Here is a 25669-nt window from a genome sequence, read left to right as displayed (position 1 = left end):
ATGCCACGGAGCGGCTAGGCCCGTGAGCCATGGCCACTGAGCCTGTGCGTCCGGAGCCTGTGCTCTGCAACGGGAGAGGCCACAACAGTGAGAGGCCCGTGTACTGCAAAAAAAAAAAAAAATAGAGTAAAAGAGACAAAAGGAAAATTCTGTGTATAAAATGGAAATTTGTCTATTTGGATTTTTATTAAGCTTTAATTTGTTCACTCCCAAATCACTTGAAGTTGAAGCATTTTTCATTTGTTGGAGGCAATCCTATACCTAATCATAGTTACTTAATGGTTTATTGATATATAGTAAACATAACTATTACGTTGATGTTAATTTTGGCCTCAGTTTACTCAGACGGTTGATGTATTATGCTAGACCTATTATTATTAATTGGTCATATATGCCATAGTGGCATTTTTTAGCCTGTGACATATGTAACACATCCAGTGTATACCAGCTGAACTTACTGAAGTTATCATGCAAACTGAAAAATAATTAATTTTTTTAAACATTATTAGTTCCAGTGTCCTGATAAACTAGTTTTGTTTTGTTTTTTTTTAACATCTTTAATTATTAGAGTATAATTGCTTTACAATGTTGTGGTAGTTTCTGCTGTATAACAAAGTGAATCAGCTATATTTATACTTTTATCCCCATATCCCTTCCCTCTTGCGTCTCCCTCTCACTCTCCCTATCCCACCCCTCTAGGTGGTCACAAAGCACCGAGCTGATCTCCCTGTGCTATGCAGCTGCTTCCCACTAGCTATCTATTTTACATTTACAGTGGGTTTTAATGGGGGTGATTTTTTTCTCCCTAGGTAGTATCAGTATCTGGAGATATTTTTGGTTGTCACATTAATGAGTGGAACTGGAGATGTTACTTTGGGCTAGGGACGCTACTAAACATCCCTCAGTGCAGAGGACAGCTTTTCACAACAGAATTGTGTGAAAATGTCAGTATTGATATCAGAGTTTGAGAAATCCTATTCTGAACAAAAGAATCCTACCTCCAAGGATTCCTCTCCTCCTGAGTTTGCCATCACAGTAGGAAAGGAATGTTGCACAAGGGTGTTAATATTAATAGGAAAGCTCTTCCTTATGTTGAAATAAATGGGCCACTGAAATCTTAACTCATTTACCATTTTCCTGACATTTGACCGAAAAAACCCCACAGATGTCTGCTTCTTGATGATGTCAATTTTTTATGTAGTTTACACAGGTTTTATGTTTCTTTTTATTTTCTCTATGTTGACTTTTTTTTTTTTCTTTTTTTTTGTGGTACGCGGGCCTCTCACTGTTGCGGCCTCTCCCGCTGCGGAGCACAGGCTCCGGACGCGCAGGCTCAACGGCCATGGCTCACGGGCCCAGCCGCTCCGCGGCATGTGGGATCCTCCAGGACCAGGGCACGCACCTGTGTCCTCTGCATCGGCAGGTGGACTCTCAACCACTGCGCCACCAGGGAAGCCCCCTCTATGTTGACTTTTTAATTTTTCTTCTGGTTCCTCACTTGCCATGGTTTATAGACCTGTCACCAATTTTTGTTTGTTTTTGCTGTTCTATGGTCTTATTACAGCTTATTTCACAAAATGAACTTAGCTTTCTTTTGAACAGTAATATGGGCTCATTACTTCTTGGGAAGCATAGAGATCTGAAAAAGGAAAAGTCTCCCATAAATCACCCATAATTCTGCCATTTATACGGAACCCACTGTTAACATTCTAAAACACTTTATAAAGTTTTTAAAGTGTTTACACTTTAAAACAATTTAAACATGCAGCCACATACCTTATGCACATTTAGCCTTAGGCAGATTGTTTTATAAGGCATATAACATTTCAGCAGTGCAGGAGCTTTAAAGTTACACACGGAAACACGTAGTAGACTGGTTTGCAGAATGTTATCATAAAGTGAGAGCATGAGGTAGACAGTAGCTCCCACAATGAAAAATCCATTACTTTTCAGCTTGGTATTTGTTACTTTGGGTGAGTGAGATAAGACTGCTGTCTAGTGAGTAGGGTGGAAGGAGGAGTTGGGTTGTAATCAGCCCCTTTGGTGTTTTATGTTTACTAGAAAGCAGGTTCACATGCAGATTCACATCCTGGGCTAGGTACCTCCTGAAATTCTATGGCTTCTTGAGAACTGATTTGAGACTCTGTCTGGGAACCTATCCAGTGTGCTATTTTTTTGCCATTCTTTATGCAGTAGGTAGTTTAACCCACGTGTGAAATTTTTTGCCTTTGAATACAAAAGTAAAAATGCTCACGTGTCAGGGATTCTGTTTACATAAATAAAGGTTCATATAATTAAGAAATGCATGGTACTATGTACTTTTTTTTGTTTTCTCTCTGTAAAGACTATATTATATACAGCATTTCTTGTCAACTCTTGGTATATACTATAGTTTAAAATGACTGAGGGACTTCCCTGCTGGTCCAGTGGCTAAGACTCCATGCTCCCAATGCAGGGGGCCTGGGTTCGATCCCTGGTCAGGGAACTAGATCCCACATGCCGCAACTAAGAGTTTGCCTGCCGCAGCTAAAAGATCTGGCATGCTGCAACTAAAAAGATCCCACATGCAGCAACAAAGATCCTGTGTGCCACAGCTAAAACCCGACGCAGCCAAATAAGTAAATATTTTTAAATAAATAAATAAATAGACAGACAGACAGTAGCATTTTGTAGAACACACCAGTCTTCTTCAAATATGGAGTCTAAGATTAGGAAAAGAGCGTTCAAATGTAACTTTTAACTGTGAAGACTACTAGCAAATGTGTTCATTCTACTAAAGCAATATAAAGTTACACTGGTAATTCTTAGAGTCACACCACACTATTGTATAGTAATAAGCTTCAGCAAAGGTTGCAACAAAACCTTTGTATCAAGCAAAGCACCAGGGCAGCCTAAGGTAGTAATAGCATTTTTCTTGAGTCTAAAATTAGTGTAGTGATCCCTTTGTATCTGTGGGGGATTGGTTCCAGGATCCCCCTGCAGATACCAAAATCTTCAGGTGCTCAAGTCCTTTATATAAAATAGAGTAGGACAGTTAGCTCTGTATCCACAGATGAGGAACCTGCATGTGGGCTGACTGTATCTTGTTACTCTAGACCATTGAACCTTTTCATCTTAAACATATTGTTGCCTAGGGTTGTGTGGTTTGGTGTTTGAAATTTTTACTCTTGGAAGAATTTGTGAATGTAAGTTTGAATATAACAGTAATTTTGATGTTTTTCATAAGCATATCAGCAGTCAAAACTATTTGGGCAAAAAAGTTGATAAGTCAAGGTGTAATATCTCATAGTTGTTACAGGAGAAGTGCTATGACATTATTTTATTTCTTTTATTTTAAAAAAATTAAATTTTTTATTGGGTGTAGTTGATTTACAGTGTTGTCTTAGTTTCTGCTGTACAGCATGATATAATTTTACTTGGAATAAGTTGGTATATGTGATCTTCCTTTAATATTGGAATATAAATTATTATTGTCAACAAACAAATACATGATCTTACCCTGTTTGTAAATATTTTACTAATTTTCATTCTATAATTAGTACTTTATATCATTTTTCCTTTCAAATGTATCAGTTTAAATAAAGTGTTCCAGAGTTTCGGGATCACTTTGATTCTGGATTTGGTCATTTCTTATATTCTTCAGTTTATGGCACTTAAAATATGTCTCTTCTCTGTTCTTTGAAATCTTTTTTTGAGGAGAAAAATTTGGAGTTTTTCTGAATCTTCGGAAAAACTTGTAAAAACTGTTGTAGTCACGTAAGATGTAATTATTAATAATTCAGTGTTTTTATTATAAATTGTGGAGAAAAGCATTCCCCTTAGGTAGGAGTAGAGGTAAGACGAGCCCCATTTCTACAATCCTGTTTTGGGTTCTTTTACATGAACCACATAATTATTCACTCAACTCAACCAATACCTGCTCAATGCCTGGCATCCTATTCTCTAATGTCAAGCATCATGTGCTTGCTACTACATTACATTTTATAAAATGAAAACCTGTTTATTGTATAAAATTTGGAAAGTAAATTTAAACAGTCTAGACTCTTAACACCATTGACTGCAAAAGAGGTAATATAATAAGATTTTCAGAAAATATACAACTGCTGCACACTATAAGACTTGCTTTAGTGAGATATGGTATCTCTAGTCTTTGTTTCTTTGTATTTTAAAAGTATTGTTGAAATTACACTAGGCAAACAATTTTGGAATTTGCTTTTGTGATTTTAGGTGAAATTTTTCTGTCCTTTTTTCTTTGTGATATCTCATTGATTTTATGCTTTTAAAGTCAAATTAATATATATATATATTCATTCCAGTTTTTTATGTCTTAATTTTTAGGAAAAACTCTGCTAATGTTTCTGAAACTTTGACAAAGGATTTTAGATAAATAATCTAAAATTGAAATTGATTTCCCCTGATCTATCTTGGTCTATCTTCCCAAGCACCACTTCTGTGTGACTTGTTGAAAAATATTAAATATTTTAATATTTAAAAGTATACTAAAAATTTAAATGTTTTTGAATATTTAAAGAATATTTACTTTGCAGTTACTGGATATCAGGCATTTACTGTCTTCGATGCTTCACTATATACTTATTATTATCATTGGCCACACTGCAGCGTGTGGAACTTCTCCCACGAGGATCAAACCCGTGCCCTGTGAAGTGGAAGCACGGAGTGTTAACCACTGGACCATGGGGGAAGTCCACTATATACTCTTTAATCTATACTAATGTTGTTTTGATCCTCTGACATTCTTCTAACATGCTGTTTCTTTTGTCTTCAGTAGTATTTTTTCTATCCTTTTCCTTCATAACTGTAATATAGCATTTTACACTGTTGGTCTTCCTCCTTCCTTGAAAATCTTGCCTTTAAGTTCTTTGCTGGCTTGTTATTTAAGGAAATATATACTTAGCGTGCACCATATGCAGGGATTTTTAATGAATAAGACAGTCTTTGCTCACATTGAGCACATTCTAGTGGTAGACGTATTAAATAAAGGAATATTCATTAGGTGATGATGAATGAAGGAAAATTGGGAAGGAGTCAAGAATAATAGAGGTTCGTGGAGCAATGGAAGGGTGTTATTTAATATAGAGTTGTCAGGGTCATCCCTTCTGTTGACAGTTGAGGAGACCTTAATGAAGTGAGGGAAGGAGTCCTTCAGGTAGCTATTTAGGTAAAGTGCATTCCAAGCAGAGGCAATAGCAAAGGCCCTGAGGCAGGAATGTGCTCGTGTGTTTTGAAGGAATAGCAAAAAGGAAGATGGGAAGGAGAATAGGTTAGACTGATAGAAGGAATGGGGACAGATCAGACAAGGCTTTGTAGTCAAATTTAAGTACTTTGGATTTTATTCAGAAACATAAAGTTTTGTAGTTTCTCCTACTCAGCATTCGCCACTGTTTTCCTCCCACTCAGAAGTGTAACCCTGTATTCGAATATCCCTGGTACTCTCAAAAAGAGGAGGCATTTTTGAGGACTTATTTGTACTCCATACTTGTGGGTAGGGTGCCAACTTTTTCTCTTTTTAAAAATTCTTTCATGAAGCAATATTGGCTCCTAAGCTTAAAAATAAAAAAATTCAGTAACTTTATTAGAGTGTGTCCTGCTTCTTTCAAGGCTCATGCAGGCAACCTTCTTGCCTACTAGGACTTCTGGGATTTGCATGTCATTATGTTCCCTGTACCCCCTTTTCTTCCAGAAGATAGACATGCTCAGATCTTCTTGAGGTTTTAGAATGATTTCCTTTTGCCTTTTGGCCCTTTTATACTTGAGGTATGTGGTGTGCTTCTATTATTAGCATGGCTCATAATGCAGTGATTCTCAATTTAGATGGAGATGATATTAAGTGAGAATTAGGGAGAAAGTGATAATTTATATAGTTTGAAAAATGTTCTCTACATTTATTGTTTGTAGTCCACAAACCAGCAGTTTGAGTATCACTTGTGAGCTTGTTAGAAATGCAATCCTGAACCTACCCCAGCCCTACTGAATCAGAATTTGCATTTTAACAAAATCCCCCCAGCTGGATCAAGTGCACACTAAACTTTGAGAAGCCCTGCTCTAGATAATTTACCCAAGCTGCTGCTTCCTGTTTTCCTTGATTAAATCCTCAGAAGCACCTATGACTCGTTAAAGAATACTTTCATTTAAAAAAATTTATATTTAAATGTTCTTCACTTGCTTTTATACTCAGATATTTATATAGCATATTTTACTTTAAAAGTGTTGGATTGGGTTTTTAAAACTTGGATTTCTTGCCCCAGTGTATGATAAGTTGATACTTTAGGAAAAAATTTTGTGTTTGCATAGAAATGTATGTGAAGTTCTTTAACTCTTTTTGCATTTAAGATTTTAAATAGCTGAATTTCTGTTAAGATCTAGAATTGTTGATACTATTTAAAATTATTTTATTCTATAAATACCTGTTTTTGCTGTTTCAGATCAGTAGTAATTTCACTTCGTCTTCTTCCAAAACTGTTTGGTACTTTTCAGCAGTTTGGGAGCAGTTATGATACACATTGGATTACAATGTAAGTAAATAAAAGAAACAGAAGTTTTCATTTTAAAGATTTTTTCCCAGTCATAATTATCAAACAAGGTTTTGAGTAACTTACTAGCTTTTATTCTGCACCAGGAAAATTTGAATTTTGTGTAATTCAAATGTTTGCTTAGATTTCTGAGTGCTGTCTCTGCCACTTAGTCCCATGGAGATTATGTATATCCCTGTCACCAGGAAGTCTGACCTTTGTACTCATTGTAGTTTGAGAAAAATATTGTAGCAATTAATGCTTTAATTTTAAGGTAAAGATTTGTAGTGTATCTGACCATGGCAAAGGACTCCTGAAGAAGATCCACACATTAAACACTCTAAGATGCCTTTAATGTTTCCCATTAGTAGGAGTTGGTTCTAGACATTACATCACATTAGGGATAATTTTGACACCACCCTATTACTCCTTTACATATATAGAGAACTTATGATTAATGTTAAAGAATTCTTTCAAGGATAGTACTTTGATGTGATATTGACCTAATGTTTGAGAATATTCTAGAGAAAGTTGGCTATCACACTCACTTCATTAGCCTCTAAGAATGTATTATTTGCTTTATTCAAAATAGACTTTTTATAGAGATTTCAGAGATTTTAAATTTTAGGAAAAATTAGACCTGTTGAAGGATTTATTTGTGAGGTCAAGTAGGATGGAGTTTTATCTAATTCCTTCTCAAATCTAAGATTAGTTAGTAGGAATACTTGCTTTCAAAATGAATATGATTTTAAAAATTCTTAGAAGTCTGTACTATAGTTCTAAATAAGATGAAGTTAGTTCTTCTGAGTTATAGCCCTTGCTGTTTTTTTTTCTTTTAATAGGGGATCTGTTTAACCTGAAGCTCTATTACTGTTTTTTTAATTTTTTTTTTTTTTTTTTGCGGTATGCGGGCCTCTCACTGTTGTGGCCTCTCCTGGTGGCGCAGTGGTTGAGAGTCCTCCTGCCGATGTGGGGGACACGGGTTCATGCCCCGGTCCGGGAAGATCCCACGTGCCGTGGAGCAGCTGGGCCCGTGAGCCATGGCTGCTGAGCCTGCGCGTCTGGAGCCTGTGCTCCACAACGGGAGAGGCCACAGTAGTGAGAAGCCTGCGTACTGCACAAAAAAAAAAAAAAAAAAAAGTATTAAAGTGATTCACTTGTAGCTTACTGGGCAAGTTGGTATTGTAGTCATGTGAGGAGGTTTGAATTAAGGAGTAACAAAAGATAACATTCTTACAGAAGTGTGAAGCTGCGAATATTCAGTTACTTATCTAGTATACCTGAACTTAAGTATATTGAGTTGAAACCCTTTTAGCTTGTTCCTTAAGTTAAATATAAATAAGCTCAGTTAATTCCAACATGAGACTGGTATCCTAAATCTTATCAAGTGGATCACTTAAAAGAACTGAGCTCTTATGAGTAGTTGGCATCAATAACAACAAAAACTTCCACTTGGTGTGAACCTATTATGTGCAGTAACACTCAGCATTTGGTACATACTGTCTCTTAAACTCTTACGGCCCATATTTTAAAATTGGAAATTATCTCTGGTATCTTAGTAAATCTTCAGGTAACCAGCAAACAGACTGGTGAGTGATTGGCAATGCAGGAGTAACTTATTTGGAAAAGAAGGCTATAGCAAAAACATGATGTAAATTATAGTTGAAGTTTTGGAATTTCAGTACTTCGACATGATAGTAGTTATATATGCTAATAAATATTGTGTGAGATAGATTATGTTAGTTATGGACCCTGCTATCTCTAATTGTATTTATCACTATTTCTTTTTTTCTTCTATTGTTTCTAGTTTATTTTAATACCTGAATATTTCTTTGATTAAAATAAGTTATTTTAAAAAATAAGCAGTTATTGACAGTAAAAAAAACCAAGCTGATTGATTCATTTAGTTTATATTATATGTGTTCTGTATGCCAGGCACTCTGCTAAATAATGACCAAGGTACACAGTCCATCCTTAACATGGACTGTACTGTACTGTTTTTTAATATTAACTCATATTAGTCATTTATAATTAGCATTCTGCCAGACATTTTATCCCCTTCACAGAGGTTGAGTATTTTGAGATTAAAACACAGTGGTGCTTTCACTTCATAAATTAAGGTGCACTGCTTTATATCTTTTCACAATTCAAATATAAACAGAACTTGTAAGTTTTTGATAATTGATAGATTTTGCTTTTGAAAATTTTTTACATACAGTTTTTTCTCCTGCTCTAGAATAGATTTATTCTCTTACCCTGTGCCTCTAAAACTATTTCTTCTTTATTTGGTCCAGGTGGGCAGAAAAAGAACTGAACATGATGAAGCTTTTCTTTGATAATTTGGTATACTATATTCAAGCTGTAAGAGAAGGAAGACAAAAACATGCACTGTAAGTATACCTTAACTACGTAAGTTATGTGTAAGTGTTGATTGTCTTTCCTGTGAAAGATAATTTTCCAGTGTTCCTACTCCTACTCCTTTTCTTTCGTATAATAAATAAATGTAGGGGCTTCCCTGGTGGCGCAGTGGTTGAGAGTCCGCCTGCCGATGCAGGGGACATGGGTTCGTGCCCCGGTCCGGGAAGATCCCACATGCCGCGGAGCGGCTGGGCCCGTGAGCCATGGCCACTGAGCCTGCGCATCCAGAGCCTGTGCTCCGCGACAGGAGAGGCCACAACAGTGAGAGGCCCGCATACTACAAAAAAGAAAAAAAAAGGGCCTCCCTGATGGCGCAGTGGTTGAGAGTCTGCCTGCCGATGCAAGGGACGCGGGTTCGTGCCCTGGTCCGGGACGATCCCACATGCCGCGGAGCGGCTGGGCCCATGAGCCATGGCCGCTGAGCCTGCGCGTCCGGAGCCTGTGCTCTGCAGTGGGAGAGGCCACAACAGTGAGAGGCCCGCGTACCGCAAAAAAAAAAAAAAAGAAAGAAAAAAAAAATAAATGTAATGAAAATTTTAGTTATGAAATTTTTAAGAGAAAGTTGTTTTTTGTTGTTTGGTTTTTTTTGTGGTACACGGTCCTCTCACTGTTGTGGCCTCTCCCGTTGGCGGGGCACAGGCTCCGAATGCGCAGGCTCAGCGGCCATGGCTCACGGGCCTAGCCGCTCCGTGGCATGTGGGACCTTCCCGGACCGGGGCAAGAACCCGTGTCCCCTGCATCGGCAGGCGTACTCTCAGCCACTGTGCCACCAGGGAAGCCCGAAAGTTTCTTTTTTAAGTTGAATTATATAAGGTTATTTTTATAATTCTTAAGCTTAGGAAAATGTAGCTTATATAACTTTGGGGGTTGATTAATCTTCACTATTGAGTTCTGTTCATAAGTCAGTGTTTTCAGGAATCAAATGTAAATATTTTTTTCAGAAATCACCAGTATCCTTGTATTAATGTATTAGGGCATTGATTCTAAAACTTATAAATATTTACTTCTGAACAAGTATATTTATCATAGAGTTAATTTAAAACATTTTCCTTTATTATTATAATTGAATACTAGTATTAGAAAGTTTAGGACTTGTGAAAACGTTAAGAATTGTGATGTTATAACTGGTTAATATTTCATCATTAAAATATCTGGATATATTGAAGTGAGTTTGGATAAGAATTGGTAGAAGTTGGGGTGTTAGTGGTATAGTTGTGTTTAAAACTTCTTATAGGGAGATGCCTGCCTAGAAGGAAGCATGGAGAATTCAGAAAGTTTTTGTTTGTAAGTCAGTTGGTGGAAACTGATGGTCAAGTCTAGGAAACCAGCTAAGTGTCAGTATCAGCATGTCAGTAAATAAGAGAAGTAGGCACAGTATTTATTGAGAAAATATCCACATAGAAAACTTTCATGTAGATCAAAATTGATCAGATTGTAGAAGTGTTCAGAAAAGCCATAGGCCTTTAAAGCATACTTATTCACCTCCAAAAATGAAATCACATTTTCCCCAACAAATCAGTTCTTTCTCCAGATTACTCTACCCTTCAATGTACCACCCTCCTCCTAGTCACCTAAAACTTGGAGACTTGGGGCCCTTTTTGTATACTTTTATTTCCAAACATGAATAATGATGTTAGTGGTGATAAAAATAGCCAGTATTGTTGATGCTTATTATGTGCCAGATACCTTTTAAGTATTATTAAGTTCAAGATACACAACTTATTTGAAGTAGGAATTCTCATTTTAAAAATGAGAATGTATAAGCTATGAGGTGATAAATAATTTGCCCAAGGTCACAGTTACAAATTTTTATAAATTTATAGATTTTATAAGTAGTGGAGCTAGAATTTGTATAATTCATTTTATAAACACACATTTTATTAATAGTCAAGCAGTCTGTTCTCTGTAATTCATATTCTTGAGTGCCACATTTATACTGTCATTAATCTCTAGTTATCTTAATGCTAAAATATATCCCATGTTTTTTTTTCACAAGTTGACATTTCCACAAACACTGTTCCAGTTCTTTAACCAACATTTGGATCAGTTTTCTTCCCTCAGCCTCCCCCATGCTTGTTAATTCCTTATCCTTATTAAATGAGGAAGGCATTAATGATATTGGTAGAAAGCACATGGGCTTGAGAATCATACAGACCTGCGTTTAGATTATGAATCTATTGTTTTGACCTTATTTCAGTTACTTACCACTGTAATAAATCCCCATTATTTACCTCATGAGTTTTTTCCTGTTTGTTTTTATTTTTTTTAATTAATTTATTTTTGGCTGTGTTGGGTCTTCGTTGTTGTGCGCAGGCTTTCTCTAGTTGCAGTGAGCAGGGGCTACTCTTCCTTGTGGTGTGCAGGCTTCTCACTGAGGTGGCTTCTGTTGTTGCGGAGCACGGGCTCTAGGTGCATGGGCTTCAGTAGTTTTGGCACATGGGCTCAGTACTTGTGGCTCATGGGCTCCAGAGCGCAGGCTCAGTAGTTGTTGCACACGGGCTTAGTTGCTCCGGGGCATGTGGGATCTTCCCAGACCAGGGCTCGAACCCCTGTCCCCTTCATTGGCAGGCGGATTCTTAACCACTGAGCCACCAGGGAACTCATGAGTTTTTTTTAAGAATTAAATGCAATAATTTAGTAAGCTGTATCTGGCACATAGTAGGTTATGTATAAATTGTAGTTACTTGGCTAAAACAAACTATGGTATAAAATAAACAAGAAACTTGCCTCCTACCCCCATTTAGATTGTCTACTGCATAAAAAATAAATTCTACTTTATTCAGTCTAGTATTCTGGGCTCTCAAAAATCTAAACTCAACTAACCTTTCCTGTTTTATTGTTCAGTGATTTTTTTAGACGTTCTGTTCTTCAAGCCTGTCAAATTATTTCTGAGATGTTTCCTTAAATTTTCTCTGTTCCACAGCTTGGCTTACAAAGTTACCTGTATACAAGATGCATTCTTTTTAAATCCTTTTAAAATTCTAAGTGTTCTTCAGAGTCTCTTCTCCTTTAATTATTCTTCTTCAAGCAGTGGGGAGGATTAAAGTCTTCTGATTCTGTATCTCCATACATTCTCTCTAAAAGCCTTAAGATCAACAGGGAACAGGAATAAAACCACACTGACCAGCATTATTAGGAGGCAGAATTCAAATTACACGTCAACAGAGAAATAAACACTTAAGTTGCAAAAAAGCTCCCAAAAGAGCCACAGCCTGTGGTCTTGAAGAGCAGGGATGGGAACTTAAGAGAGGAGCATGGAAGACATAGATGAGTCATGCTCAAAAAGAGAAAGTCCAGCATTCAGTGTCAAAAAATGTACACAGATCTGAGACTTGGTTGTTGACAGCATTGACAGCAGGGAAGTTGCTCACTTTGTTAGTGGAGGCAGAGAGGCAGAGCTTCACAGAAGCATTCCTTCTTTTTTTTTAAATTTAAAGAAGCATTGTTTCTGTGGTGAAAAAAGTGTCGTGCTCTTTGGAGATGAGTTTTATACTTTTCTAGGGTACACCAGAGTATCCTTCCAGTCCTCCAGTCTGCCTTGTTTCCTGACATTTTAGGAGAATAAAACCTTAGAACAGAGAGCTGTCCAGACTATTTTGTTAAAATTTCCTTGATTCTTCAGGCTAAAAACAGAGTTGTACATTTGCTGCTCTTTGTTAAAGCATACTGATTTCATGAGTTTGTGGCACATTACTTTGCATTTGTTCAGTGGCGATTATAGTAGGCAAGTTCTAAGATTTTCACGTAGGACAAAAAGATTCTTGTGGCATTAAAGATAACATTTAATTTCATAAATGGACAAGTTTCATATTTCTTGAATCCACTTGCTGCTAGAGAAAATCCTGTGTTAACATTGAGACTGTCAAGTGAAAGATTTTTTTTTTTTTTTTTTTTTTTGCGGTACGCGGGCCTCTCACCGCTGCGGCCTCTCCCGTTGCAGAGCATAGGCTCCGGACGCGCAGGCCCAGCGGCCATGGCTCACGGGCCGAGCCGCTCTGCGGCATGTGGGATCTTCCCGGACCGGGGCACGAACCCGCGTCCCCTACATCGGCAGGCGGACTCTCAACCACTGCGCCACCAGGGAAGCCCGAAAGATTTTTTTTTAAGGTGTCAGCTTGTCACTAAAGTTTCATGCCCGTGGGGAGATTAGTTTTGTCCTATATTTTCTGTAATGTCAGGAGCCATGGACAAGCCCACGAGAGTTTATCAGTATTGATAACACTTTTGTTGATTTGCATCCCAAGAAATTTCCTGGTTGGTGATTTCAGCAATCAATGGGATCCTGACAGAGCAGGCAGAGTCCTTTGAAGTGTGGAGCCAATGGCACTACTGTGGAAGCCGAAGAAGGGAGGACAAAGGGACTGGATCTATGCCTTCTAGGGTTATAGGTCCCTTACTCTGAGATGCAAGTATAGGGGAAGGAAGTATTCAGGAAATAAAGGCACTTTGTAAAGGACAAGAAGACATCATTCCCCTTTTATGTCTGTGACGAACGTTCCCGATACTTAGGGCATATGATGTATGATAGATCTCATGTTTGAACCTGTACTCCAAGGTCTCTGCTACAAAAATCTCTGTCCTTTTAGTAAAAGGATGAAAACTATTAAGAGCAGGTCTTGAATTTTATCTGAATAGTGTTCTAGTCTGTGAGTTCCACCCCCACCCCCCACCCCCAGTTCCCAGCCACCTTGCCGTAAGTACTTTCATCTTCATGAAGGGCACTGCAACAGTGACGAAGCAAAAGTTCATCTTTTCTTTTCCAACGTTAACATGAGACAGTAAAGAGAAGCAAAGATATATCCAGCAAACTCAACCTTTAGGAAACCTTAACTTGAAACTTCAGTGACGAATCTAGTGTAATTTTTGAAACCAGCTAACTTTAGGAAACTTTTAGAATTTTGCACTTACTTAAAGATGTTAAGAAATTGATTTAAGAGGCTCTATGACTCTCTGCAAACTGAGATATAGATCATGGCCCAGACTGGCTGCTGCCTTTTGTTGGCAAGGTAATTTGGGCAGTTCCTCCACAGCCAGCCTTTTGATTTGTAACATCGAGATAAGAACTCATGATTGATTTAGTCTCATTGATTGGGTACTCAGGTGCTTGTGGGAACTAGAATATTGTGATACCACAGTCACAGTTCAGTACGCAGTTCATGGAGTTGCTAAAGGAATCCTAAAATGCAAACCTGATCATTACTACCTTTCTTTCCCCAACACCCTTCAGTGACTTCCTTATGTGTCCAGAACAGTATCAAACTCCTCTGACATTCATGCTGGCCGTGATTTGGCCCCTGCTTACCTCTTTAGACCCATCTCCTACCCTTCTTCCACCACAGACCAACACTTGCTTCTTAAAATGCTGTACCTTTGCAAATGCCTACAAACTGAATTCCCAGAGAACCATGTGAAATCACCTACTTAACAGGCTTTCAAAGCAACTCTTAAATTATCCATTGAATTTTGTACACATGAATTACAATTACTTAGATTTGAAATAACATTCAAAAATGCTCATTTTGTATCCACTGTTTTCTTTATGAATTAGATTTATGGAAATGATATTTTATTAACATTTCTTGGTAAAGGAATATAGTATTATCCCTGGAGGGACAATGATAATGAAACATGCAATTTCTAGATGCAAATGTTTTTTATTAGCTATTCTAATTTATGTACATACTGCATAATTTTAAAATGACATTTCTTTTGTTCCACTGTTGAGTTCTTATCTACTTATCTAATTTGAAAGTATGTGTTCTAATAATTTGCAGATTTTTATAATATTAAATAACATAAATCTCATATGTAACATTTGGCTTTGTGGCCATTTTTTGTGTGTATAACCAAAGATATAATTTAAATATTTAATAATTATGAATGTTATTAAATGGAATTTTGCTTATTTTATATAATTTAAGATTAGGACCATTAAATCTTTAAAAATAATGGAGAAATAGGATCTCTCAGTTAATTATTTTAATGACTTTTTAAATACAGGTACAGCCATAGTGCCGAAGTTCAGGTGCGGCTTCAGTTCTTAACTTGCGTGTTTTCAACTCTGGGATCACCTGATCATTTCAGTAAGTTTTTAAATCAGTATTTTAATCAGTGTTTAGATCTTCCTTGGCTCTTGAAATAGTCCAGTTAAATGTACTCATGCCTTTAGACTTCTGTGGTGATCAAATTATTCTCAGTACTGAATGTCCTCTCAGTATGTATGGCAATGGGAACTCGCCACTGACACATTCTTGTTTCAGGCTCTGAAAGTGCCGGTTTCTTAATGAATGAATGACTCATTTCAGGAACAAAATATTTGGGATAGGAGAACGTATCATGTTAGAGTGACTGTATTTTTTATTACCTTTGGTTATAGAATATTCCTTTCACTCCGGTTGGAAACAGCCACTGTCTGCATATTATTATCAGGGCTGATCTTATCCAAAATTGGTTGGCTTCATAAGTGATAGAGACTTAGAGACCCTAGTTTTATTTAGATGAATCTCAAAACTCAATTTCATTAACAATTAATCTTTAAAAAAAAAAAAAACAGAGAGATTGGTCTGGTATACTGAGTGTGGACCATTTCCAAATCCACATGCTAGATATTCTCACAAGAAAGGAGGAAGCTTGATTTCTTTTGGCCAGAGCTCCTTTCCTCTTGCTAGACTGACTGTTTTCTTTCACGCTCCACACACTTCTTTTTCTGTGTGTCCCTGTCAACAAACCTCATTTGTTAGAAGGGCATTCTTTCTTTAGCTGTGGTTAATATAATCAAACTGGTGAGCGTTTTGCTAGCCTGAGAGATGTATTCATGACTCTTAAGTCCATATATGCTTGAGATATGCCATGCATTTATTTTACTGTTTAAGTCTATAATTTCTTCTTTAAGTCAAGCTGTTTGTAATAAATGTCACTAACATTGTGATACCAATAGATATCAAAATGAAGACACCTGTTTTTGATAGGAAACTTCTGTTTCATATTACTAGGTCATTTATTACACCCATTATGACTCCTAATATACAAGAAACAAATAATATAAAATATTTTTTAAAATCTTATACATGGAGAAGTCAATTCAAAACAAATATTGTCAGCATAAATAATTTCATATGACCATTAAGTTTCATGTTTGTTGAGTATAGATTTTTATTGGAAAATGTTAATCACTCTTTTCAGTATTTGAGTAATGAGTTATTTATTTTGCTGCTCCCATTCCAGTGAACACAGTATGTATTCATACACAGTATGTATGGGCTTTCAATAGCTACTGTACATATAGAATCATACTGAAAACTTCGCTTATCCTGCATCATAATTGTACTTCTCTAACTGGCACAGTTCCTTTCAGGTATAATATGGTTACTCCAAAGTTATATTTGATAAGTTAATACAGGTTTTTAATATACCAATAACTGTATTCCTTTAAAAACTTAAAACAATAACGGCAGCTTATACATTGCCTATTGAATGTGAATTGGTGATTTAGCCATTTATGAATACACTTCGGTTTTTTTACTATAATTAACCTGGATGCTTTTTTTTTAAGATTCTTACCTATTTTTACCTATCTTCATTTAACTCTTTTCTTAATTACTTAATGTGTTTAAGTTATAATATACACTAAAGGTTATTTCTAGTTTTTTTATGTTGGCTCCCAGGGGTACAAATTCTTCTTAGAACAAGTAGTCCATACATTAACTCTTTTTGTGAGAAACTGATTGGATATATTTTTCTGATTAAACTCTTTAGACTGATATTGCTACTAGGTAAATATTGGGTTGGCCCAAAAGTTCTGTTCAGGTTTTTCCATAACATCTTATGAAATACTTTCTGAGGTGCTTTTCATATTCTGAATCTCACCTATTTTTTGGGGGGGCTGGCAGTTCTTACGATTCTATCATCTTTTCACATGCCTTCTGATTCTGGGGAATAAGCCTAGGCTCTAGAATCCCTTATGATATACTTTAGAAATCCCCTGTTACACTTTTATTCTACCCTTTTGGATTGTCTCACTTATCCATATTCAGACTTGTGATTGCCCTAATGCCTTCTCTTTGATTCTGAATAGTTCTTCTGATTCCTTCTGCCACACTTTGGAATTATCTAATACTTGGGTCAAAGTAGTATACAGATTTTCTCTCATTACATTGGCTTCTCAGCTAACTGTATCCCCTGATGTGTTGCTGTTCTGTTTTAGGCACTCAGTTCCCTTTTGTTTTATTAATCATAAGGATCCCTTTTTTCATAGTTTTCAAAAATAATGCTTATTGGCATTTATTCTTTATCTCCTATGTGCATAGAATGAGCTTTGAACATGACATGGTATCTATCCGCTCTATTCTTAACCCTTAAACCTTAGAACTAACTGGACTTTGGGAATTACTTCCCTTTAATCATGTTTGCTGTAATACAATGATATGTTCATATTTTAGGGAAAATGATTTTCCAGAACAAATGACTCTTCTAGGGTACTTACATAAGTAATGTTTTTTTAGATGATTTATATATGGAGTATATTTAACTACATTTGAAAGCCTAAATTATATGAAATCTCTTATGAAATTTTATAGAATGCTATGAAATATCTCCTTTATATTTCTATATATATTGGTGCTTCTAGTATATTTAATTAGGATGAAAATGTTGTACGTACCAGGATTTAAAATTTGTAATTTTTATCTAGGGTTAAGTTTGGAGCAAGTTGATATTTTATGGCATTGTTTAGTAGAAGATTCTGAGTGTTATGATGATGCACTCCATTGGTTTTTAAATCAAGTTCGAAGTAAAGATCAACATGCTATGGGAATGGAAACCTACAAACATCTTTTCCTGGAGAAGGTAATTTTATTTCTTGACAGTTTGTTTCTGTTGTTTTTCTATATTTCCTTTTTCTTTCTTGAAATGTAAACTGTAATGTTCATTTTTTCCTCTTCGATATACTTTTAAAAAAGCTAGACAAATATACTGCTTTTCAGCAGTCCTTATATAATTTTTGCCACTTAGATTTTGCTTTAATTTTGTCCTCTACAGTGTGTATATCTAAATGAATACTTAGTTTATATTTACAAAAATGTTATGTTCCTTAGCTAAAGTACTTAAACTGACAGTAATTAGAGTAACTCTTGGTAAACACTAGGAAGAAATGTGGGGGCTTTTGGTGTGTATTTTAAAAAATCATGAGTAACATTGTAGTTCAATTTTTCAGGGGTGGTGCCCACCCCACTAGTGTGAGAGCCGTATTCTGCAAGTCTTTCCTTAAATGGTATGGTTTTAGCCAGTCTTCCCACAGATGTAAGCCAATGTTCAGATTTGTAGATTTCTGGGAAGGCGCTTTAGGAAGTGCTGTCATGATACTAAAGATACTCATCTATCCAATTTTTGTTTTTATTTATCAGGTGCCACAGTTGGTTCAGGTGATAATTTTCCATTTGAATTTTAAAACATTTATGATAATAAAGCAATAGACTTTATTATTCCTATGCTAATATTTGAGATTATAAAGGCTCTCTGGGAAGTCTCTGTGACAGAGTTGAGTACATATGAATGAGTTTTAGTAATGTAAACTAAATCACTTAATAGATCCAAGATAAAGCTACAAATAGACCTTCAGTTATCTTAATTTCAAGCTCTAACTTATATACGAACTGTACATGTGGCTATACATCTTATAAATGTGTGTAGTGTAGGTATACAATAAATAATAAAATTAAAAAATTTCCTTTGGTTCGGGTCGGTGTACCTCTCAAAAATTGAAACACGTATCAGACAGGTTTCACTTATGTCATGAATAAAATTTTCATTAAATTATTATCTATTTCTAAATTATCACTAAAAATCTCAGTTGATACGTTTTTTGCTGCAATGTTTTTAGTAAAACTAGGTTTATTAACTTAAATCTGTTATGTTAAATCCAGTAAAATGAAATCTGCTAACTTAATTATCATACTAAACTTCCTTAAAAACTTTTTTTTTTTTTAAGATGCCCCAGCTAAAACCTGAAACGATTAGCATGACTGGCTTAAACCTGTTTCAGCATCTCTGTAACTTGGCTCGATTGGCTACCAGTGCCTATGATGGTGGTTCAAACTCTGAGGTATGGATTTAGGTTTGTCATTTTATTAGGTCGGCTTGTAGAATTGTTTTTTTTGTTCCTCGAATTAGATTATTGAATTATATAGTCTGCCAAGCACTGAATTTACTAACTATGCAGATTTTTATTCTAAGGTTTTAAAAAGTTTTATCTTTTGGTTTTAAAAAGTTTTATAAAGCAAAGTTGATAATTTTGCATTACTAAAGATAACCTTGGTTGTACATAATGAAAACTTGGGATACAAACTTCAAGCTATGAAATAAGTAAGTCACAAAGATGTAATGTACACATAGGGAATATAATCAATACTGTAACAGCTTTGTATGGTGCTGGATGGTAATTGATCTTATTGCAGTGATCATTTCATAATGTATAAAAATACTGAATCACTATGCTGTACACCTGAAACTAATGTAATATTGTATGTTAACTAACTCAATTAACATGACTTATTATACTTCCTTGATTAGTAAAGAATTTTGCTAAGTAGAAAGGTTGATTTGTCTAAAATCTGTTTTTCATGCCATTTGTTGTGGCCAAGCTTTTCATTGCTCTTGGGCAACTCCAGAATTCCTATTGGTAACTTCTCTTCTGGAATGGAGTCCACCTAAATCATTTCTGACCATGAGGCATGATGATCAATTCATTAACTGAAGACTGTCACAAATTGCTAGTCTTACCTCTGGTTCTGAGTTCCATTTGCCTAGTTGGGTGGCTGCAAGATTTTGTTGAATGCATTATTCCTAAACTCACCTAACACAGATTGTTATTTGAAAGTCTTCCTGATTGGACATTTGTTTATTAATGATAGCTTTGATTTATGCAGTATCCACTAACATTTTTCATTAATTTTCTTCAGAGGTTGAGTTGTTTGTAATAGAAAACTGATGTTAATCTATGTGATAAAAAATAATTTTAATTGTATTTAGAATGCTTTCATAGTATCTTCCTACCTTCTTTCCTGGTTTGAATAGTGTTCTGTTCTGTTTGTTTGTTTTTGTTTTTAATTTTTTGGTCCTAACTCTTACTTTGATAGCACTGTGATAAGTTTCAATTTCGTTATTTCAGATAACCAGACAGATCTGATTTACCTAAGTAGTCATACTCTAATTTTGAGATAATACTGCTTTTTAAGTAGATGATATGAACACTAAAGGTGTTCTGTCCCCTATCAGAAGGTTATCTTTCTTCACCCTGCTCAACTTTTGAGAACTTTCGCTCTCCACTTTTTCTGTAATTTTCAGTGAAAACTTCTTTTCATCTCATGGTTAATGTCATAAATTTAAATGTCAACTTCGGTTAGCGAATCTTTTTAATTTTCTGTGAATACCTGAAAGCAATGACTTTTTCAGAATAAGTTGGATGAAAGCATTAACATGTTATGCTAATAATTATGTGTTGTTATTACTTTGTAGCATGTTTTGAGGACTTGAGTTTTTGCCACTATGTAGTCACAACTTTTGAGTTAAACATTATACACATACATAGTTAGATGATTTATAACTAAGTATTTTTACAAGTACAGGTATGTTTCAGTGACTGAAGAAATTTCCAAGGCTTTTATCCTTATTATTATTAAATATTAGTTAATAACACTAAGTTATTTTAAAATATTTTAAATATTTTATAGGATATTAAAACTCTCTGATGTTGAATGCCTTTTAAATTTGTAACTGCTCTTCTAATAATTTACATTGTTTGACAAATAATAACATTTATAGATGTCATATTTTTCTTTCTTAGCTTTGTGGTATGGACCAATTTTGGGGCATTGCTTTAAGAGCACAGTCTGGGGACGTCAGTCGAGCCGCTATCCAGTATATTAACTCCTATTATATTAATGGTGAGTGATTTGAAATATTGTCTAATAGGTAATTTTTTATGTAAGTATTTTTTGTTTAGCTATAATTTGTTTTCTTTAATATAGCTAAACAAGAATACAGGATTGATACACATATCTAAACATCTGATTTTCAGGTAAAACGGGTTTGGAGAAGGAGCAAGAATTTATTAGTAAGTGTATGGAGAGTCTTATGATAGCTTCTAGCAGTCTTGAACAGGAATCACACTCAAGTCTCACTGTTATAGAAAGAGGACTCCTTATGCTGAAGACACATCTGGAAGCATTTAGGAGAAGGTAATTTTTTAATACCACATTATTAGAATGAATTTTAGGCTTTTTTTTTAATGCTGATATGTCCAAAATATTCTTAAAATTAAACTAAAGGTTTTCTTGGGGGCAGGTAGAAAGCATAACGTACCAAAAGTGAAGGGTTAGTAATGGAAGTAATTTTTATTCATGATATGTTTTTGCTGTGGAATAGGCAATATAGGTTCCTGGTAAATACTGCAGAGCTTTAAAAATCATAAGACTGAGAAGATATGCATGAATAAGAATCTCTAGACAGAATTCCATCTCTGAGAAAGTATTACTATGATTGAAATGGCAGAACACCACTACCAAAACAAGTTTCACTAAAACCCTCACCAAGAACATCAAATAATCTCTCATAGTTGAATCAAGTTGAGTCATTTGTTTCATTTGCTGTTTTTTTTTCTTCCTGGACTAGGAGACAGTATTTTAATTTTGAATTTCCATTTACCATGGAAACATGATCAAAAAATTCTGTGTTAATGAATATCTGTATAATTAATTTAGACATACCCTGTGTAATACAGAAATAAAGCAAATTAACATTTATGAATATATCGACTGAATTGAAAGGTGAGTAGATAGTTTTAATTAAGAAATTCTGTTTGTTAAAAATCATGAGTAAATGTAAAAGTACAAAGAACTGTTGAAAAAAATTGTTAAAATTAATAACTTCTTTCAACTTCAGAGCTCAGTTTGATAATGAAAAACGTATACAATTTGTATATATTGACCTTTTGTTTAAAATATCAGGGAATACTGAATAAAGATTTTCTACACATTCCTTATAAATAACATGGCTCCATGCTTTAAAACATTTAGGCATTGCAAAATTCTTTATTTTGATTATGATTATTATTTGTGGAAATTCTACTTAATTCCTTGTGTTTTTAAAGAATGTGTAAGGGAACGCTAGAGGTTTTCGCACAGAAACTTCACACTGCCTCATAATTTTTTTTTTTTTTTGCGGTATGCGGGCCTCTCACTGTTGTGGCCCCTCCCATTGTGGAGCACAGGCTCCCGACGCGCAGGCTCAGCGGCCATGGCTCACGGGCCCAGCCACTCCGCGGCATGTGGGATCTTCCCGGACTGGGGCATGAACCCGTGTCCCCTGCATCGGCAGGCGGACTCTCAACCACTGCGCCACCAGGGAAGCCCTGACTCATAATTTTGACCACTTTAAAAACTAAAAATAAAAAAGCAAATATGGTGATATGTTTTATTCAAATTAATAAAAAATTCATACATACTCATAAAATTCAGATATTACACTAAGATAATACTAAAGAAAATCAAAGTCTCTATCTTTTCCTATCAGAGATATTTACTCTTAATGATACGATAGGTATTCTAAAATTTTCTCTATGCTGCAGGGCCTACAAACAAACCAAAAAGGTCCTTTTGATTCAAGCCTCTAGTCCTCATACAGTGTTACTAATGGTTTTTAAATAAGCACTTATTTTAAAGGTCTTTAAAAACAAATTGTTTCCTAAGATTCAATGGTACGTTTTATAAGTTTAATGAATTTCAGTTCAAAAATTCCTTCTCACATGTACCAACTTTTTTCTAACTCAAAAAAATTGATTATAGTATCCTTGATAGAAGTCTTTGTATTTGTTTATGTTTTACTCTAAAAGTTAATGTTGGTGTTAAATAATTTATATAAATACTATTTTGTGGATGGCAAGTAAAGAAACTAGGAAACAAATGAATATTCAAAAGCTAAGAGCTAGTTTTAAAAATTAGGAATTTTCATGCAAATCCTTGTGTAGTGTCATTATACAGTTTCAGGTGCTTAATGTGCTTAATGCTACTCCTAATTTAAAATTGCCTTAACATTTATAAAATGAAAATACAAAGTAATTATTGTGTTTATGTATTCCTTATATTTAAAAAGTAGATAAAAAATGTCTTTTTAAAAGCGTTGCTACAACTAATTTAAAATTGCCTAACATTTATAAAATGAAAATATAAAGTAATTGTTGTATTTATGTATTCCTTATATTAAAAGAGTAAGTAAAAATGCCTTTTTAAAAGGGTATTCTTTAAAAGAAAAAAAAAGGGATATTCTTTTTTTTTTTTTTTTTTTTTTTTTTTTTGCTGTACGCGGGCCTCTCACTGTTGTGGCCTCTCCCGTTGCGGAGCACAGGCTCCGGACGCACAGGCCCAGCGGCCATGGCTCACGGGCCCAGCCGCTCCGCGGCATATGGGATCCTCCCAGACCGGGGCACGAACCCGCATCCCCTGCATCGGCAGGCGAACTCTCAACCACTGCGCCACCAGGGAGGCCCAAGGGATATTCTTTTTAAAAAGTTAAGGTTATAGTCTTAAACAGTCGTCTCAACCAGAAACGATTTTGTTTCCCAGGGTACATTAGATAATGCCTAAAGACATTTTTGATTATCACAGCTTAAGGGAGAAGGCGGTGCTGTTGGCATATAGTAGGTAGAGGACACTCCCAAACATCCTGCATTGCACCAGATAGACCCCTAATAACAAAAAATTATCAGGCCCAAAAAGATTACTGTTCTGCTCATAGAAGCTGGACATTGGATCACTTCTAGGAAATCAAGTACATTTATTCCCTTACTTGCCCTCCTTCTATTTTAGAATTGCTGATTAGTTTTAGACATTGATAATTTTTTCTTAACTAAATTCAGGTACCTTGGATCCTGTCTTCAACAACTGAAAATAAGTTAGAAAATTAATATTTAGTGAGTGTCATGCTAGATGCCTGTTTCCTTTGAAGTATTAATCTTTATAACTCATTTTATGATTTTAGCAGTCATGGAATCGGCTCTCAAGTTGTTAGACTGGTTAACATATATTTACTACAATACAGTTCTGTCTTTGAAAAATATTTCCTAATACCTTTTTTCCTCTTTTGAAAATAGGAATGACAGCTTGCCATTTACTTACCGGATTAGTTTGTTTTCTTTAAATTCCTCCTGCCTCTGCCACTCCCCTGTGTCCCACCCCCCTTTAAAAAAAAAATTGTTCCTAATGGGTCTTTTTTTTTTTTTCAGTAATTTTTCTTAGAAACTAATTTTTAAGGAGCTCTTAGCTATATTTACACATTTAAGTTTGATTCAATATGATGAATCCAAACTTAAACTTAATGTTGTAGAGTAAATTGGAATGTACTGGACCCTTTTGTGGGTGCTTTCATTTTGTAAAATAATAAAAACTTCTGTAACATTAAAATGGTTTATAATGATATCCTTCCTATGTGTGGTTTTTGTGTGTTTTAGGTTTGCATATCATCTCAGACAGTGGCAAATTGAAGGCACGGGTATTAGTAGTCATTTGAAAGCACTGAGTGACAAACAGTCCCTGCCGCTAAGGGTTGTATGCCAGCCAGCTGGACTCCCTGACAAGGTAGTTACATAGTTTTAGTTTCCAAATTGATAACATTTCCCAGTTCAAATATATGTTCTTTTTGTATTTTTAAATTGGTTGCATCTCATATTTCAGATGACTATTGAAATGTATCCTAGTGACCAGGTAGCAGATCTTAGGGCTGAAGTAACTCATTGGTATGAAAATTTACAGAAAGAACAAATAAATCAACAAGCTCAGCTTCAGGAGTTTGGTCAAAGCAGCCGAAAGGGAGAATTTCCTGGTAAGTCCATCAGTTCAAATTTTCATTTCTTCTAGGTTCTATTATATATCGACTTCACACCTTTACTTCTTTGAAGACTACCAACCATGTTCATGACCCTCCCTGCACCCCTTCCTCCCACCCCTGCCATGCCCTCCCCTACCCTTGGTATGGTGCCATTGATTCTTAGGAGTTAAGCTTTATTTTTTTTTAAGATGTTATTTGCAAACAGTTGTCCTCATTTTTCTCAAAAAAATTCTACTTTTGGAGGTTATTTGATAAGCAGTGTGGGAACTAATAAGTTTAAGTGTCCATACACTACCTAGTACCCAATTTTGCCCAATAAATTTTTTTTTTCTATTCTGATATATTTTGTTGTTGTTTTGAAGCATATGAAAACAATACATCATTAAGTTCCATCTGTGCATCTCCCCTTACTTCCAAAAAAGTATCATATTAAGAAATTTTTCATGTGGGCCTGATAGGTATATTTGATTCTTCCCTTACTGTTAAACCACTGGTGCATCTTTAGTGTCTTTCCATAGCACATAAAATAGGAGCTAAACAGAGGAACAACCAGGAAAGCTGTTGGTTACAGTTTAAATGTCTGACATTGTAACAGGCTAACTATATATTTAGGGAAAAAAGTCTTAAAGTTTTAAAAGCTTCTTTTTTAGAACTTTTAACCTGCTTGTGTTCAGAGTGATAATTCTTTGGCATCTTTTAGTAAGGAGCCAACAGTATTGCTACACCGTGCTTAAGATGAAAGTATATGTATGTGTCTTCTAAAGTATATCAGATCCTTTTTTAAAATTAATTAATTAATTTATTTATTTATTTTTGGCTGTGTTGGGTTTTCATTGCTGTGCTCG

General features: G+C 35.3%; 1 protein-coding gene across 4 annotated transcripts in view; it reads left to right on the top strand.

The window, feature by feature from the left end:
• USP34 (ubiquitin specific peptidase 34) overlaps window positions 1–25669 on the top strand; it is a 237332-nt gene that overhangs the window by 117710 nt on the left and 93953 nt on the right. For all 4 annotated transcript variants that reach the window (XM_082643301.1, XM_082643302.1, XM_082643300.1 and 1 more), the window contains 9 exons: window positions 6444–6533; window positions 8825–8920; window positions 14949–15031; window positions 17638–17792; window positions 18934–19047; window positions 20788–20887; window positions 21022–21181; window positions 24448–24574; window positions 24671–24818. In XM_082643301.1, coding sequence (XP_082499427.1) covers window positions 6444–6533; window positions 8825–8920; window positions 14949–15031; window positions 17638–17792; window positions 18934–19047; window positions 20788–20887; window positions 21022–21181; window positions 24448–24574; window positions 24671–24818 — 1073 coding nt within the window. The remainder of the gene's footprint in view (window positions 1–6443; window positions 6534–8824; window positions 8921–14948; window positions 15032–17637; window positions 17793–18933; window positions 19048–20787; window positions 20888–21021; window positions 21182–24447; window positions 24575–24670; window positions 24819–25669) is intronic.

The sequence above is a fragment of the Mesoplodon mirus genome, assembly GCF_964341445.2.
Source record: "Mesoplodon mirus genome assembly, chromosome: 14".
In the NCBI taxonomy this organism is placed as follows: domain Eukaryota; kingdom Metazoa; phylum Chordata; class Mammalia; order Artiodactyla; family Ziphiidae; genus Mesoplodon; species Mesoplodon mirus.
Note: the sequence above shows the minus strand (reverse complement) of the source record. Positions and strands in the feature narration are given on the sequence as shown.